This window comes from Rattus norvegicus, chromosome 1, assembly GCF_021556685.1.
Source record: "Rattus norvegicus strain SHRSP/BbbUtx chromosome 1, alternate assembly SHRSP_T2T, whole genome shotgun sequence".
Lineage (NCBI taxonomy): Eukaryota > Metazoa > Chordata > Mammalia > Rodentia > Muridae > Rattus > Rattus norvegicus.
Window position 1 is genome coordinate 42877605 of NC_141534.1, and position 17831 is coordinate 42895435.

General features: G+C 42.8%; 1 protein-coding gene across 15 annotated transcripts in view; it reads right to left on the reverse strand.

Moving 5' to 3' along the window:
- Rmnd1 (required for meiotic nuclear division 1 homolog) overlaps nt 1–17753 on the reverse strand; it is a 34546-nt gene extending 16793 nt beyond the window's left edge. For 3 of the 15 annotated variants that reach the window (XR_015682771.1, XM_087650967.1, XM_087651008.1), the window contains exons 1-5: nt 17651–17753; nt 6919–7439; nt 4214–4322; nt 1795–1870; nt 421–460 (exon numbers count right to left, since the gene is read on the reverse strand). Coding sequence is in view for 10 of the 15 variants with exons in the window: in XM_087650967.1 (XP_087507093.1) it covers nt 421–460; nt 1795–1870; nt 4214–4322; nt 6919–7425 (732 nt within the window). In the remaining 5 variants the exon portion in view is untranslated. Of the gene's footprint in view, nt 1–420; nt 486–1794; nt 1871–4213; nt 4323–6918; nt 7440–14633; nt 14777–15983; nt 16062–17464 lie in introns of those variants that run through there. The other 12 variants (XM_087650978.1, XM_087650962.1, XM_087651018.1 and 9 more) reach the window with 8 other exon arrangements.
- Between the last annotated feature and the right edge of the window lie 78 nt (nt 17754–17831).

The following is a 17831-nucleotide window of genomic DNA, read 5'->3' on the forward strand; positions in this document are numbered from 1 at the left end:
TGTGGCTCCTTTCATGGAACCCCACAGACCACGTCACATAGCAACTGCTCCTTCGATTCTGCATCACAAGTGCCATGATTACAGGCATGTATCACCATGCCCAATTTTCGTTTTGAAGGCAGATTTTCTAACTCAGGTACTGGTCTCTATCTCCTAATCCTCCTGCCTCCACCTACTGAGTTCTGGATGACAACAGTATATTGGTTGCACTTATGAGAGTCTCATTTCGTATCGTATATAGAAAATGTAAGACTGGTGTGTCTGTAAGGTGAGGGAGTGGGGTAAACCCTGTGTGGTGCACAGAAAAGCAGCTATGCACTCCATGATGTCCCAGTACCTCAGGCTGCACATTGCTGAGTGCTACTGACAAGTTATTCTTGACTACTCGACTTCTACATGTTTGTGCTTTATTATACTTACAGTTTTGTCTTTTACATTCCAGAACACAGCAGCTCCTTCCCTGATTCAAGAATAGCAGAGTCAACCTCGGCAAAGGGAGAATACATTCTTTTTAGATTATTTATTTTGCCTCCATGTATGTATGTGCACTGTGTGAGTGACTAGTGTCCACAAAGGGTCAGATGAGAGTGAGATATCCCTGGAACTAGAGTTACAGATGTTTGTGACCCACCAATATATATGCTGAGAATTGAATGTGCTGGGTCCTCTACAAGAATAACAAGTGCTTTTAACTGCTGGGTCCTCTCTCTAGTCCCCAGAAGACATTCTTCAGGGTCAGACTGAAAGCTGTGTTTAGGTAGCCTCTGTCACAGAGCTTCTCAACCTCCCTAATGCTGCGACACTTTAATACCATGTTGGGATGACTCCTGAACAAAAAATATTTTTGTTGCTACTTTATAACTATAGTTTTGCTACCATTATAAATCACAATATAAATACCTGTTTTCTGATGGTCTTAGAGAATCAGTGCTCTACAGCATACTGAGAATGCAAGTGAGTAAGATTATTTGGTTGATCATTAAGACTGGCTTGCTTGAGTCCATGGGTGAGTTACTGCATTGGGCTTGTGGTGTACATTCTTCTGCATATCCTTTCACTTCTGCTGGTTACTTGTCCCCAGACTATGCTCATTCCCCAAATGCATCTGACTTTCTTTTTTCTCAGTTATGAAAGTGGACAGTTTGTATTTTATGTGGCTGATACTGCCACTGTCACTCATTCAAATCTTGAGACTATGTGAACCAGTGTCCCTCTTTCACGTGTCTGACAGGCAAGCTGAAATACTGCAGAAGGAAAGTTAGGACACCACAGACAAGGCTGTTTTGTCCTATTTGCATATTCAGTGAAAGACATACCAGGAAAAGATGATTTATTTGTTTCAATAAATTTTGTTAAAACTTATTTTAAAAACTTTCATTTTATAAGATGACATCTACCTGGGGCTGGAGATGGCTCAGTGGCTAAGAAAACGTTGCTTTCCCAGCACTTGTTTGAACAGTTGGTTCAGTTTCCAGCACCCACCTATCTACTTACAACTAACTGTAACTCCAGTTCCAGGGAAACTAGTACCCTCTTCTGGTCTCCTCAGACAGGCATGCATGTGGTACACAGACATATAGGTAGGCAAAAACTCATAAACATAAAGTAATAAGATAAATAAACCTTTTATAAAAAGATGTCTGGAACATTCTACAACCTATAGTATTAACAATGTTGTCTGCAACTGCTCGTGTGCTGGCATAGGAAGATCCCAGGAGAGCCACACCCCATCCTAGAGACTACAAGTATCTGGGTTCACACCATTTTCCCAAAGCCATGCCATTCCTGCCTTACCTGAACAAGAAAATTGTTCCGGCATCGCCTTCTTTTGCAGAACTCTCCACACCCATAACCAAAATATTTGCTGCATCTGTGATATAAAACACCAGTCAAAGCTGTGTCCTGAGTGACAGAAGCTACCGAGAGCAACCTGTGCACACCTTAACCTGTTCTTAGGATAATGTCACAATCCAAAGGGCTCCACAATCATCAACTTCTGCTAAAGACTCTGAGGGTTTTAACATGTGAAAGTAGTTAAAAGACTGTTTGCTATTCTTGCAGAGAATCTGCATTTGGCTCCCAAAACCATGTAGTATGGCTTACAACTACGTGTAACTCCAGCTCCAGGTGCTCAAATGCCATCTTCTGGCACACACACACACATGTGCATGCACACACATATGTGCATGTACACACAGAAACATGCACACTAATAAAAATAAACCTTAGAGGGCTGGAGAGATGGCTCGTAGGTTAAGAGCACTGCCTAGGTTTCATTCTGTGCAACTACACAGTGGCTCACAACCATCTGCAGCTTCAGTTTCAGGGGGTCTAACACCTTCTTCTGGACTCTGGAGGACGCCAAGTGTGTACATGATGTACAGACAGAAATATAAACAAAACACCCACACATATAATGAAATGCTTTCTAAAACAGAAAAGTCTTAGAAAATAAAGAGAAGGTAAGAAACTACTTCCTTAGAACACTCTACAGCCTACAGTATTAGCAGTGTTGTCTACAACTGCTCATTCGTACTGATGTTGATTCAGTAGCCAGTAGTCCACTTAATAAATAATATGATTTAGGTTCACTACAACTATAGGTCAAGAATTAAATATCTTTCTACAAAATTAAAATAAAATACATAGAATCAGTACATTATTTCTTTAAATGACTTAAAAATCTATTTTTTTAGACAAGGTCTCACGTGCTTCAGGCTGGCCTCCAACAGGGCATGTAACTAATGATGACCATGAACTTCTGGTCCTTCTGCCCCCACCTGCTGGGATTACAGGTGTTTGCCACCATGCTTGGTTTTAGTGATGCTGGAGTTCAAACCCAGGGCTGTGGGCATGCTAGGCAAACACTAACAACTGGCCTACATCCCAGGTCCTATTAACTTTTAATTGTATAAAGTTTGGACAAAAGGAAACCCACAGAGAAAACAAGTGTGACAATGTAAAAACCTAGCTAGGTTAATCATGAAAATTACAAGTATAGTCACCTGTAGCCATATAATTTTTAGTCATTCAAATGTTGTAGGCTATATCAATATTCATTTTACCTTTTATATACTGGTGTAATTAGTTCTTATAAGCATATATTCTGTAATGTAAATTGTAAACAATATATCCCAATTAAGATATTGTTACTAATTTGTATACAGTTAGGTACAATTTCTTATTTCCTAGTTTTTGTGTGTTTGAGATACTTCTAGCCATACCCAAGCCTGGCCTACCCCTCACAGTCCTCTCCAGCCCCTCAAGTGCAGACATTACACTCGGTTTCTCACATCAGGATTCTTAAAGCCTCAGGATTCCTGGAAGGTTCTGATGGGGACAAAAGCCCTAACGACCTTTTAGAGCATATGTCCAACTCCCCTAACCACTTTATACTAACAAGACAGTTTCCCTGCATAGCCTCAAGTATCGTAAGGGCAATGTCAAACCCCAGAGCCATTCTAGTGGCAGCCTCCAGTGTCAGTCATGGCTACTCCTGACCAATTTTTCATCTTAGGGTTTCTGGGCAGAGCTTTATTCTTGTAAGTCAACTTGTTTTGTCATCAAATATAGTCTGTTCATACAATTAACAATGAAAGCACATATCATTTCAGCCGATCATAGGTTAAAAGACCACTGAGTTTTTTTTGGGTTCGTTTTGAGTCAGGGTCTCTATGTAGCCTTGGCTGCCCTGGAACTCACTATGTAGACAAGGCTGCCTTTATACTCCCAAAGATCCGACCTCCTCTACCTCTTGAGTTTTAGAATTAAAGGCATGTACCTTTCTGTACATTTACTACAGGTATTTAATTCAACAACGGGAAGCTAGCACAAATGCTCTTTGATCTTCTCCAATAACTGATCCTATATAGATTAAAACAGCATATTTGTCTTAATCTGAAAATTCTCATGTCATTTGAATAAAGACCTTTGAGACCATTTTCTTTTTTTCCTGAGATAAGGTCTCACTATATAGCTCTAGCTGTCCTGGAACTCACTGTGTAGATCAGGCTGGCCTTGAACTCAGAGATCCGATTGCCTCTGCTGTCCAAGTGCTGGGTTTAAAGGCCTACACCGCTCTGCCTGGCTGGGCCTATTTTCATAATACAAATCAGTGGGAAATGAAGTGGGAACAGATGTGCACCACAAACTCCGTCACAGGAAAGTCACTTTCTAACCCGGTGTACTTGGCGCTCGGTTCAGGCAGCAGTACCTCTAGGCAGGCTTGTCACTTCCACATAGCCACAGGAGACCAGCTCTTGAGACAGACTTCCCAGGTGATATTCATCTGCTGTTGCAAACGCTGTGCACTGCATCAGGTCCTGTTTGGGGGATGATCACAGGACTGAGGTTAGCGAAGGGCTCAAGCAATGGCAGCTGGAACTCTACTTTGCAAAGCCAGCACTGCAAAGTGTGTGTGAGCCTCAGACGTGCACATAAGAGTTCAGTAAGGATGAAGGGGATGAGTTACAGGGAGGCAAATCCCAGCTCCAGTTAAAAAAGAACCCACTTCTGCTAGCCAAAAATGTGGCCTGGGCAGCCCTGAAAGAGAATCCACATTGCACAAGTGGTAGGATCAGGCACACCCTGACAAGGGGAAACCCAGTTGAAAGACATTTCAGTTCTCCAGTCCCAATGGTCTGTGGCTCCGTTCACATCAGCATGAGCAGTTAATGTCACTCAATCCACAAAGGATCCAGTGTTTCCCTGGTTGTAGTAACTAGTGGTCTGCATATCTGAGGGTATGCTGTGATTTGTAGTACAGGACTAAGCAGAGTACAAACTATGCAGACAACACTCACACTGTGTGTGATAAGCAATGCTCAGGGCTTTTCCAGACAGCAAGTGGCACAGTAACCCATTTGGAAAATTGGCTCACACCAGTTTTTTAGATTTATGATTAATTTATGTATACTGTGTGTGCCTGGGTGAGTGTTTTGTGCACCATGTTTGTGCAGGCTCCCATGGAGGCTAGATGGTGTACGATGATCTCCTGGGGATGTAGTCATAGGCAGCTATAAGCGACCAGATGCTAGCTAGGGGCTGAACTTGGGTCCTCTGCTATATCAGGAAGTACTCTTAATTGCTGAGCCATCTCTCCAGCACCCAAACCAGCTTTTCAGACAAATTAGAGGGAGGATGGGCATGCCTAGCATAGGTGGTTTGATTCCCAGCACTGGAAAACAAGTCAGGAAATACTGCAGATCATTACTCCTAGGATCAAACATTACACAGCTTTCTGACACACACATCTGTTTATGTATGCATTGTGTATCACTCACTATGCATGTAAAGTAGCTTTTTTTTTTTTTTTTTTTTTGTTTTGAGACAGGGTTTGTTTCCTGGAACCCAGTCTACAGACCAGGCTGGCTTTGAACTCAAAGATCAGCCTTTCTCTGCCTCTCAAGTGCTGGGATAAAAAGAATGTGCCACTACCATCCAGCTGTAAAATAATTTATTACAAATATGGCCAAAAGTTTGAAAGCTATCAGCATCAGAGCTGATGTCACAGAAAACCAAAAATAAAGATTTCAGATGGGGTTGGGGATTTAGCTCAGTGGTAGAACGCTTGCCTAGCAAGCGCAAGGCCCTGGGTTCGGTCCCCAGCTCCAAAAAAAAGAAAAAAAAAAGATTTCAGATAATAACTTTGGGGGGAAAATGTACTTCATTAATAAAATGCTTACTTTATAGAGCTGTTGATAAACTGCTCAGAACTGTTCAGTATTTACTAGAACAGCTTGTCTGTCTCCTTGGCCACGTCAGAAGCCAGACTCTTCCCCATGCTGTCATTCCCAGTAGGAGCCCTGGTGGAGCTGTCTTCTTCATTCTTCCCACTCCCCTGGCCTAACTCTCAACTTCTCAAAGGATGGATTCAGCCAGCCTAGCCTCTTCTGGGTCAGTTATACCTTCTGCCCTGTTTCATAAGCAGCGTAGAAGAAAATGGAAGAAAATGTCAGTGTCCACACATATTTTCACACCAAGGAGATATCCATTAAGAAGTGCAGGGAGTAACCCAATGGAAGGAACTAAGCAAGGGCTAGAGGTGGCTTAGCAGTTGGGAGCACTGGCTGCTATTCCAAAGGACCCAGGGTTGACTGCTTAGCGTGTGCGCGTGCGTGCACGCGCGCGCACACACACACACACACAGAGCTCATGACTGTGTAACTCTAGAAGAAACCAAGTCAGATAAGCAGCAACTAGTGAAGAATGTGAGAAGCAGCACCCTCCTCTTGCAGACAACTAACAGACTACATGCCAGCCACACAGGGAAAACATGAAAATGCTACCATCCAAGGGTGAAGGGAGCCAAAGATGGGATGGCAGTTTGCAGCAGGCAGCAGCAGGAATGTGCTAACGGTATCGACACAAGGGCCTTGCCTCTGACTCCAAACTGTTCATAGCTTAAAGGACAGATGCAAATTGCATCTGAAAAATCTCCAGAAACCCTGTAACAGTAATAATCAAAACAAGAAACACCTTGTACTTGCAGAGGGTAAAATAGTCAAGCCCCTACTGCCTCATATGTCACTTCTTTACCCTGTGCAATCACCACAGGCTAGCAACACCCACTGGTTGGCAGTTAAATCTCTTCAGATGCATTTCTGGTTCAGTTCTTAGAAAAACAGGTTGTTTCTCGAAGCTTCATCCTTTTCGGGACTGGATGGCAGTCCCTCTTCTAGATCTCCCTGGCCTAACTAAGCCTCCTGAATAATGAGGCTTCTCAGTGCTACACTTCTGATATGGGCAATTGACTCCAGCAAGTTAAGCTTTTTGTAGGCTTTAAAAGTTTTATACAGAATTCTGAGCTGGTTGCCCAGTGTTCTTGTGTCAGCAGCAAGGCTATGGTGCAACACACACTGGTTTAGAGGGTACACAAGGGCAGATGCACTTAAGGGCCTCAGAGCTAGTAGGTTTTACCTCATTCACAGACAGATCTGGAAGGTTGGTCCTGGATGGTTGCCGGGTCCGGGATGCTTTCAGTGGCCTCTTGATCTGTGGAAGGTCTTGTTTGGGAACAAGGGCTTCATTTGATACAGACGAGTGATGCCTTTTCACTGCTTTTATAAACCACTTAGAACACAAGAAATTTGGTTTGTGGGTCATGCTCCTGTGAGTCCCAAAGGCATGCATGCTTGGCCGATGTTCTTTTCTATCCAACCAATGGACAGCGTTTAACGGAAAGAGTCTGCTTGCGTTTGATATTACCCGGCTCGTTTCCGGGATCTTGGGCTTATTCAAACTGTCAGCTGTTATGCTCGGAAGGAATGAGTCTAAATGTTGCTGTATTGTCAGGCTGTTGTGGCATGCTGTACTTTCAAATTTTGTAAGTGGTCTTAATGTAAGCCTAGTAAGTCTCTGGCACTGATGAGCCTTTGATGATATGCTGTGCAAACCTGCCAGGGTTTGGAGTTGTCTGGCTGGCATGATCACATCTTAGGCTGAAAGAAGAATAATTAAAAAGTCAGGTTGGGTTTTAAATATATGTTTAGAGTACACGTATTTCCTTAGGAAATATATTTTATGTTAAAAATTTGTCCAACATGGGCTAGAGAGATGGCTCAGCAGTTATGAGCATTAGCTCTTTTCTGTTTGGTATCGTCACACTATGCAGCCCTACCTGGCCAGGAGTGCAAACTCACTATGTAGAGGAGACTGGCCTCAAACTCATAAAGATCTGGTTGTGTCTGCCTCCTGAATGTGAGGCCTAAAGACTTGTGCAATCCACACCAGGCCCAGCACTTGTTCTTGTAGAAGCCCCAAGTTCAATTTCCAGAATCTACATGGTAGCTCACAACTGCCTAACTCCAGTTCTAGGGAATCTGATGCCCTCTTCTGACACGTACATGCTGTATAAACATTCATAAAACCAAACAAAACACTCACAAAAATTGTAAAACAGAAATATCATAACCTGGATCCCGGCTCACAGCTCCTTGCTCCCAAACCCCGTGGGAGAGAGAGCTCACCGACCGGACAGGTGGGTACTCCTGAGACTGCAGAGCGGGAGAGAAAACCAATACTGCCCACCCCTCCCACATCCCTGGCCCAAGAGGAAACTGTATATGGCCTCTGGGAACTGGAAGACAGGGGCACTAAAGCAGCAGGTCCCCCACGGTCCAGACACCGCCTGGACCTGAAGGGACTGATCAACAGCTCTCTGCACCCAAATCCCGTGGGAGGGAGAGCTAAACCTTCAGAGGGGCAGACACGCCTGGGAGGCCAGAAGAGACTACACTCTGCCCACATTTCTGACTCCGGAGGAAAACACGTAATGCCATCTAAGACTCCGGTGCACGGGGGCTCCAGGAAAAGGCGGCACAGGCCCTCCTGGTTGCTGCCCTCACGAGCAACTTGAGCCGAGGGACCACAGGTAAGACCAACTTTTCTGCTCCAAGCGACCTGCCTGGTGGACTCAGGACACAGTCCCACAGGAACAGCTGAAGACCAGTAGGCAGGAAAGACTACACGCCCGAAAGCAGAACACTCTGTTCACACAATTGGCTGAAAGAAAACAGGAAAACAGGTCTACAGCATTCCTGACACCCAGGCCTTATAGGACGGTCTAGCCACTGTCAGAAATAGCAGAACAAGGTAACACCAGAGACAACCTGATGGCAAGAGGCAAGTGCAGGAACCCAAGCAACAGAAGCCAAGACTACATGGCATCATCGGAGCCCAATTCTCCCACCAAAGCAAACACTGAATATCCAAAACACCAGAAAAGCAAGATTTAGATTTAAAATCCCATTTGATCATGATGCTGGAGGACTTCAAGAAAGACATGAAGAACTCCCTTAGAGAAACGCAGGAAAACATAAATAAACAAGCAGAAGCCTATAGAGAGGAATCACCAAAATCCCTGAAAGAATTCCAGGAAAACACAATCAAACAGGTGAAGGAATTAAAAATGGAAATAGAAGCAATCAAGAAAGCACAAAGGGAAACAACCCTGGATATAGAAAACCAAAGGAAGAGACAAGGAGCCGCAGATACAAGCATCACTAACAGAATGCAAGAGATAGAAGAGAGAATCTCAGGAGCAGAAGATTCCATAGAAATCATCAACACAACGGTCAAAGATAATGTAAAACAGAAAAAGCTACTGGTCCAAAACACACAGGAAATCCAGGACTCAATGAGAAGATCAAACCTAAGGATAATAGGTATAGAAGAGAGTGAAGACTCCCAGCTCAAAGGACCAGTAAATATCTTCAACAAAATCATACAAGAAAACTTTCCTAACCTAAAGAACGAGAGGGGCTGGGGATTTAGCTCAGTGGTAGAGCGCTTACCTAGGAAGCGCAAGGCCCTGGGTTCGGTCCCCAGCTCCGAAAAAAAGAACCAAAAAAAAAAAAAAAAAAAAAAAAAAGAACGAGATGCCCATAAACATACAAAAAGCCTACAGAAAGCCAAATAGATTGGACCAGAAAAGAAACTCCTTCTGTCACATAATAGTCAAAACACCAGATGCACAAAATAAAGAAAGAATATTAAAAGCAGTAGGGAAAAAGGTCAAGTAACATATAAAGGCAGACCTATCAGATTCACACCAGACTTCTCACCAGAGACTATGAAAGCCAGAAGATCCTGGACAGATGTCATACAGACCCTAAGAGAACACAAATGCCAGCCCAGGTTACTGTATCCTGCAAAACTCCCAATTAACAGAGATGGAGAAACCAAGATATTCCATGACAAAACCAAATTTACACAATATCTTTCTACAAATCCAGCGCTACAAAGGATAATAAATGGTAAAGCCCAACATAAAGAGGCAAGCTACACCCTAGAAAAAGCAAGAAACAATCAGCTTGGCAACAAAACAAAGAGAAGAAAAGCACACAAACGTAATCTCACACCCAAATATGAATAAAGCAGGAAGCAATAATCACTATTCCTTAATATCTCTTAATATCAATGGTCTCAACTCCCCAATAACAAGACATAGATTAACAAACTGGATACGCAATGAGGACCTGCTAAATACAGGAAACATACCTCGGAGACAAAGACAGACACTAACTCAGAGTGAAAGACTGGAAAACAACTTTCCAAGCAAATGGTCTGAAGAAGGAAGCTGGAGTAGCCATTCTAATATTGAATAAAATTGATTTTAAACTAAAAGTCATCAAAAAAGATAAGGAAGGACACTTCATATTCATCAAAGGAAAAATCCACCAAGGTGAACTCTCAATCCTAAATATCTATGCTCCAAATACAAGGGCACTTACATACATTAAAGAAACCTTACTAAAGCTCAAAACACACATTGCACCTCACACAATAATAGTAGGAGATTTCAACACCCCACTCTCACCAATGGACAGATCATGGAAACAGAAATTAAACAGAGACATAGACAGACTAAGGAAAGTCATGAACCAAATGGACATAACAGATATTTATAGAACATTCTATCCTAAAACAAAAGGATATACCTTCTTCTCACCACTTCATGGTACTTTCTCCAAAATTGATAATATAATAGGTCATAAAACAGGCCTCAACAGATACAGAAAGATAGAAATAATCCCATGCGTCCTATCAGACCACCACGGGCTAAAGCCAGTCTTCAATGACAATAAAGGAAGAACGCCCACATATACATGGAAGTTGAACAATGCTCTACTCAATGATAATCTGGTCAAGGAAGAAATAAAGAAATTAAAGACTTCTTAGAATTTAATGAAAATGAAGGTACAACATACCCAAACTTATGGGACACAATGAAAGCTGTGCTAAGAGGAAAACTCATAGCTGAGTGCCTGCAGAAAGAGTGCCTGCAGGAGAGAGCATATATCAGCAGCTTGACAGCACATCTAAAAGCTCTAGAACAAAAAGAAGCAAATACACCCAGCAGGAGTAGAAGGCAGGAAATAATCAAACTCAGAGCTGAAATCAACCAAGTAGAAACAAAAAGGACCATACAAATAATCAACAGAACCAAAAGTTGGTTCTTTGAGAAAATCAATATTGATTAAACCCTTAGCCAGACTAACGAGAGGACACAGAGAGTGTGTCCAAATTAACAAAATCAGAAATGAAAAAAGAGACATAATTACAGATTAAGAGGAAATTCAAAAAAATCATCAGATCTTACTATAAAAACCTATATTCAACAAAACTTGAAAATCTGCAGGAAATGGACAATTTCCTAGACAGATACCAGGTACCGAAGTTAAATCAGGAACAGATAAACCATTTAAACAACCCCATAACTCCTAACGAAATAGAAGCAGTCATTAAAGGTCTCCCAACCAAAAAGAGCCCAGGTCCAGACAGGTTTAGTGCAGAATTCTATCAGACCTTCATAGAAGACCTCATACCAATACTACTATCCAAACTATTCCACAAAATTGAAAAAGATGGAGAACTACAGAATTCCTTCTATGAAGCCACACTTACTCTTATACCTAAACCACACAAAGACCCAACAAAGAAAGAGAACTTCAGACCAATTTCCCTTATGAATAGCGATGCAAAAATACTCAATAAAATTCTGGCAAAACAAATCAAGAGTACATCAAAACAATCATCCACCATGATCAAGTAGGCTTCATCCCAGGCATGCAGGGATGGTTTAATATACGGAAAACCATCAACGTAATCCATTATATAAACACACTGAAAGAACAAAACCACATAATCATTTCATTAGATGCTGAGAAAGCATTTGACAAAATTCAACACCCCTTCATGATAAAAGTCCTAGAAAGAATAGGAATTCAAGGACCATACTTAAACATAGTAAAAGCCATATACAGCAAACCAGTAGCTAACATTAAACTAAATGGAGAGAAACTTGAAGCAATCCCACTAAAATCAGGGATTAGACAAGACTGCCCACTCTCTCCCTACTTATTCAATATAATTCTTGAAGTTCTAGCCAGAGCAATCAGACAACAAAAGGAGAGCAAAGGGATACAGATTGGAAAAGAAGAAATCAAAATATCACTATTTGCAGAGGATATGATAGTACATTTAAGTGATCCCAAAAGTTCCACCAGAGAACTACTAAACCTGATAAAGACCTTCAGCAAAGTGGCTGGGTATAAAATTAACTCAAATAAATCAGTAGCCTTCCTCTACACAGAAGAGAAACAAGCCGAGAAAGAAATTAAGGAAATGACACCCTTCATAATAGTCCCAAATAATATAAAATACCTCGGTGTGACTTTAACCAAGCAAGTGAAAGATCTGTATGATAAGAACTTCAAGCCTCCAAAGAAAGAAATTGAAGAAGACCTCAGAAGACAGAAAGATCTCCCATGCTCATGGATTGGCAGGATTAATATAGTAAAAATGGCCATTTTACCAAAAGCGATCTACAGATTCAATGCAATCCCCATCAAAATACCAATCCAATTCTTCAGAGAGTTGGACAGAACAATTTGCAAATTCATCTGGAATAACAAAAAACCCAGGATAGCTAAAACTATCCTCAACAATAAAAGGACTTCTGGGGGAATCACTATCCCTGATCTCAAGCAGTATTACAGAGCAATAGTGATAAAAAACTGCATGGTATTTTTACAGAGACAGACAGATAGACCACTGGAATAGAGTTGAAGACCCAGAAATGAACCCACACACTTATGGTCACTTGATTTTTGACAAAGTAGCCAAAATCATCCAATGGAAAAAAGATAGCATTTTCAGCAAATGCTGCTGGGTTCAACTGGAGGTCAGCATGTAGAAGAATGCAGATTAATCCATGCTTAGCACCCTCTACAAAGCTTAAATCCAAGTGGATCAAGGACCTCCACATCAAACCAGATACACTCAAACTAATAGAAGAAAAGTGGGGAAGCATCTCGAACACATGGGCACTGGAGAAAATTTCCTGAACAAAACACCAATGGCTTATGCCCCAAGATCAAGAATCGACAAATGGGATCTCATAAAACTGCAAAGCTTCTGTAAGGCAAAGGACAGTGTTGTTAGGACAAAATGACAACCAACAGATTGGGAAAAGATCTTTTCCAATCCTACAACTGATAGAGGGCTTATATCCAAAATATACAAAGAACTCAAGAAGTTAGACCGCAGGGAGACAAATAACCCTATTAAAAAATGGGGTTCAGGGGTTGGGGATTTGGCTCAGTGGTAGAGCGCTCGCCTAGGAAGCGCAAGGCCCTGGGTTCGGTCCCCAGCTCCGAAAAAAAAGAAATTAAAAAAAATGGGGTTCAGAGCTAAACAAAGAATTCACAGCTGAGGAATGTCGAATGGCTGAGAAACACCTAAAGTAATGTTCAACATCTGTAGTCATAAGGGAAATGCAAATCAAAACAACCCTGAGATTTCACCTCACACCAGTGAGAATGGCTAAGATCAAAAACTCAGGTGACAGCAAATGCTGGCGAGGATGTGGAGAAAGAGGAACCCTCCTCCATTGTTGGTGGGATTGCAGACTGGTACAACCATTCTGGAAATCAGTCTGGAGGTTCCTCAGAAAATTGGACATTGAACTACCTGAGGAACCATCTCTACCTCTCTTGGGCAAATACCCAAAAGATGCCCCAACATATAACAAAGACACATGCTCCAACTATGTTCATAGCAGCCTTATTTATAATAGCCAGAAGCTGGAAAGAACCCAGATGCCCTTCAACAGAGGAATGGATACAAAAAATGTGGTACATCTACACAATGGAATATTACTCAGCTATCAAAAACAATGACTTTATGAAATTCAGACAAATGGATGGAACTGGAAACTATCATCCTGAGTGAGGTAACCCAAACACAGAAAGACATACATGGTATGCACTCATTGATAAGTGGCTATTAGCCCAAATGCTTGACTTACCCTAGATGCCTAGAACAAATGAAACTCAAGAAGTATGACCAAAATGCGAATCCTGCATTCCTTCTTTAAAAGGGGAACAAGAATACCCTTGGCAGGGAATAGGGAGGCAAAGATTAAAACAGAGACAGAAGGAACACCCATTCAGCGCCTGCCCCACATGTTTGAGAAGACAGGCATTTTCTCCTCTTCATTGAAAAGTCATGGAAGAGACCAAACCACAGAGATGAGTACAAGACACCAAGCAAACAGAAAGAGCTCGCTCAGTTCTACTGGAAAGGCTCCCGGAAAGACTGACATGGCTTTCATCTCTCAGGGGGGAAGGTGTTTTCAGGCCGGGGCTGGGCATAGGAGTAGGCTATCAGACATATTACAGACAAATTAGACAGTTCGGCATATTAGACAGGCACACACAGGCCCCGAAGGAAATGGGCTGCTATGTGTAATTTCCCTCCTGTACTTAAAATATAAAATAGTACGCTCTTTTAAAAGCAAGCCCATAGTAATCAGTAATAGCAATTCTTAAAAATTAGGTGGCAAAGATTCAAGCATCATTCAGAGACTTCATAATTCACAGAAAACCCAGAGAATTTGACACACAAAATACTATGCAGTCTTGACAAGGGAACACGTGGGGATGAGGAGTGTGGTACACTCGGGTAACATTTGCATGAAAGGACAGAGAGATTAGCAAAGCAACCAGGCCAGGTACACCGAATTATTTATCTAATAAACGGGCTGCAACTTCAGCAAAGGAAGAAGTGAGCTACAGGAGATAAGGGTGAAAAACTATCGAGATACAAAAAAGCACGTTAAAGGATCCTACAGGTTCCACAGCTGGGGAGGTCTGGGCTGTGAAATAAGAGTGTCATATAGTCAGGTGACTCAGAAACGTGTCTCTGCTAATGCTGTGAAGAAAAAGCAGAGAAAGACTCAGACGTGATGTTCCAGTATCTTCTACATTCTAAATGCTCTGTTTTACCTCACAATATAGGGGAAGACTGGGGTCTAAAGGCTAGTTGTTCAGTTAGGCTCAGTGGGTAAACATCCTGCTGTTACACCTGATGGCCTAAGTTCAATACCCAAAAGTCACATGGTAAGAGAGAATTGGTTCCTGTGGTTGTCTCTGACTGACCTCCATACACTGTGTTATATGTTGAAACTCCACCTCCCACCCCCAATGAAAACAAAGTGAAAAGGCCACCTCAGCTTTCCGTGTTGCAAGGACTATGCTCTTACCACTGTCTTAGTTACCTGGAAAACACCATCAGAAGGGGTTAAATGTTATGAAAGTTAATTTTACTCACTCTTCTATAAATTCAGCATCTACAAAGCCTAAGATCTGGACTCATCCCACATTCTGGATTTTGGCCATTACTCCCCAGACTCCACCTATTTCCTGTCCATTCCTTCTACTACCCAAAGCCAACAGCTCTCCCCTTCAGCAGGACCTACAATTTCCAGTCTTTCCTGATTTCCACTTCCTCGACACCCAGCTAATGTTCCATGTCTATTCCTATAATCCTCCCATTCACTATGAACCCCACATCCCTCTTCCTCAGCCACTGGCATAACCTCAATCCTGACTCAGCAGGATTCACCTCATTTGGGCCTACACTCTTGCAGCACACTGGAGACAGCCACCACCTCCTAGCTGCCTCTCCAGCCAGGACCACTCTGGGTCTTCTACAATGTCAGGACCCTCTCTCTGCCATATTCTACTGAGCAACCCCCACCAATTTCCAGGTCTCCACCTAGTTTCTCATTCTCAATAATGACCTCAATTCCTCCTCCACTAACAAAATAGAAAGTGAAAGTTCTACAAGATGATTCCTCAGCCATCATGATGAGTCATACATATTTATCTCTAAATCACTCAGAGCACCAATGATGTAACAAGCTCAAAACTGGGCATCTGGACTCGTCCACAAAACCATTATGGCTTCCATATTGGTTCCAATTGGAACCACGCGCTTCCATATTCAAGTGCCAATCATACGCTTGTATTTGCATAAGCCCTAAACCCAGAAGTGGCTTCAAGTTTTCTCTTCAGTCCCCATACTCAATCTGTCAGTAAACCCCACTGGCCTTTTCTGACGAGTACCCACCACAAACACCTTTACCACCTGGCCCAAGTTTCTGGCTTTTTCCAGTGGTGATTATAATAGCCACGTACCTGTTTGTGACGGTTGGCCTTCATCTGACTAGCTGTAGAACCACTGTGGATGCACTCCTATGTCTGCGACAGACTTTTCTGGAGCAGGTGAAGAGGAGTAAGACCTACTGAAACGTGGCTACAGCATGGCGTTGGCTGCCCTCTCTCATCAGCTGCTTTCTAGCTGAGCATGCATGCTCCTGCCTGCTCCCACTTCTGCCTCCATGTCCAATCTGCCACGACAGACCGTAGCTGAGTAGCAAGCCCTCCTCCCTTCAGGTAGCTTGTCACATGGAGGCCAACTAGCACGCCGGTCCCCTGATTCTGGTCTCAGCCTCCTACAGCTAATTCACAATGGACTTCAGCAAAAGTCCTGAGACCTTAACTAGAATCCTATCCTTTTCCACGGTTAAATTTGATGATTTCCATTTACAATAAAAACCAAAGCGCCTACGACAACCTTCAGAGCTTATCCTTTCCCGGCCTTCTGCACTGCAGTGGCATTTCCTATAGGAAGGCCTGCTTTCTAGGCCCCCTGGGCCTTTCCGGCCCTTTCCACTTACCGGCCTCAAGCTCTCTTCCCAAGGACTTATAAGACTCCCTCCCTTGTCTCTTCCAGGTCTTCCTCAATGACTTGGTATAATACATATAACCAACACCCATCCAATTGCCTTGTGCTTCCTAGGCAAGCGCTCTACTGCTGAGCTAAATCCCCAACCCCCCAATTTGGATTTTCAAGACTGGGTTTCTCTGTTATAACAGCCACAGCACTCCTGGAACTTGCTTTGTAGACTAGGCTGGCCTCTGCCTCCCGAGTGACAGGATTAATATTTATAACCAACACCCACCCATTCTCTCACCATTGTTTACTTTGTTCCTGTGTTTAGCATCACTTACATACCTTGTATTTTTAGTTTCTTAATTCATGCAATGGCTATAAACTGAGTCCTTACTGTGTGTCATGCATTATGAAAGCTCTGGAAATGGGGAAATACCCCTCATACTTGGAGTGGCAAATAAATGTGTGTGTGTGTGTGTGTGTGTGTGTGTACACACACACACACATATATATATATATGTATATACACATATATATATATATATGATAGCGACAATGATATCAGAAAGCAATAAAGGAGATTTTTGTCTCTCCTCAAAACAGGTTCAATGACAGTAGTGTCCTTGGACACAGAAGTGTCAACTAAATTTTAAAAATGAAACACAGGGTAGTTGACGTCCTTGGGCATTTATCTTTAAGAATAATTTGCCCATGTGCCTAAGGATAGCACTAACTGCACTCAGTGTTTTATATAAAAGACATTAAGTTGGGAGTGGGACATGGGTAGGCCTAGGCGTTTTGAGGGGAGGGCTGGGGGGTGGTGCTGGACATTGCCAAAATACATTGTATATGTATTTTGTATATGTATTTTGGTTATGTATAATAACATCAATTAAAAAGGCGGTTGCAACCAGGTTAGATTCAGCGGGCAGGCAGTGCTGACCTTTGGGAGCACGTCTTCCAATTCCTAAGTTCAAGGTGATTTCATGCATCTTGGCAGCTACTACTATGCCCTGCTTCCAACGCGCGGGCTCGGGATTGTTTGTCCTAGGTGCTTTGAATGCCCAGCTAAATCCTGAGGCTGTAGCCGAACCCCAATCGTTTGGCTGGGAAAGTGAAAAGCACTAACCTGTGCGCGGAGAAGACGACCGCGACGCCCACGCGCACGCTCCCGCCGTAGGAACCCCTGCGGAAACACACTCTGCCCTGCCCCGCTGCGGCGCAAGCGCACTAAAAGCCTCAGGCTGGACAGCTGGGACACGTGACTGCCTGAACACGTGACCACTTTGTGCACCCCTTTCCGCTCGACG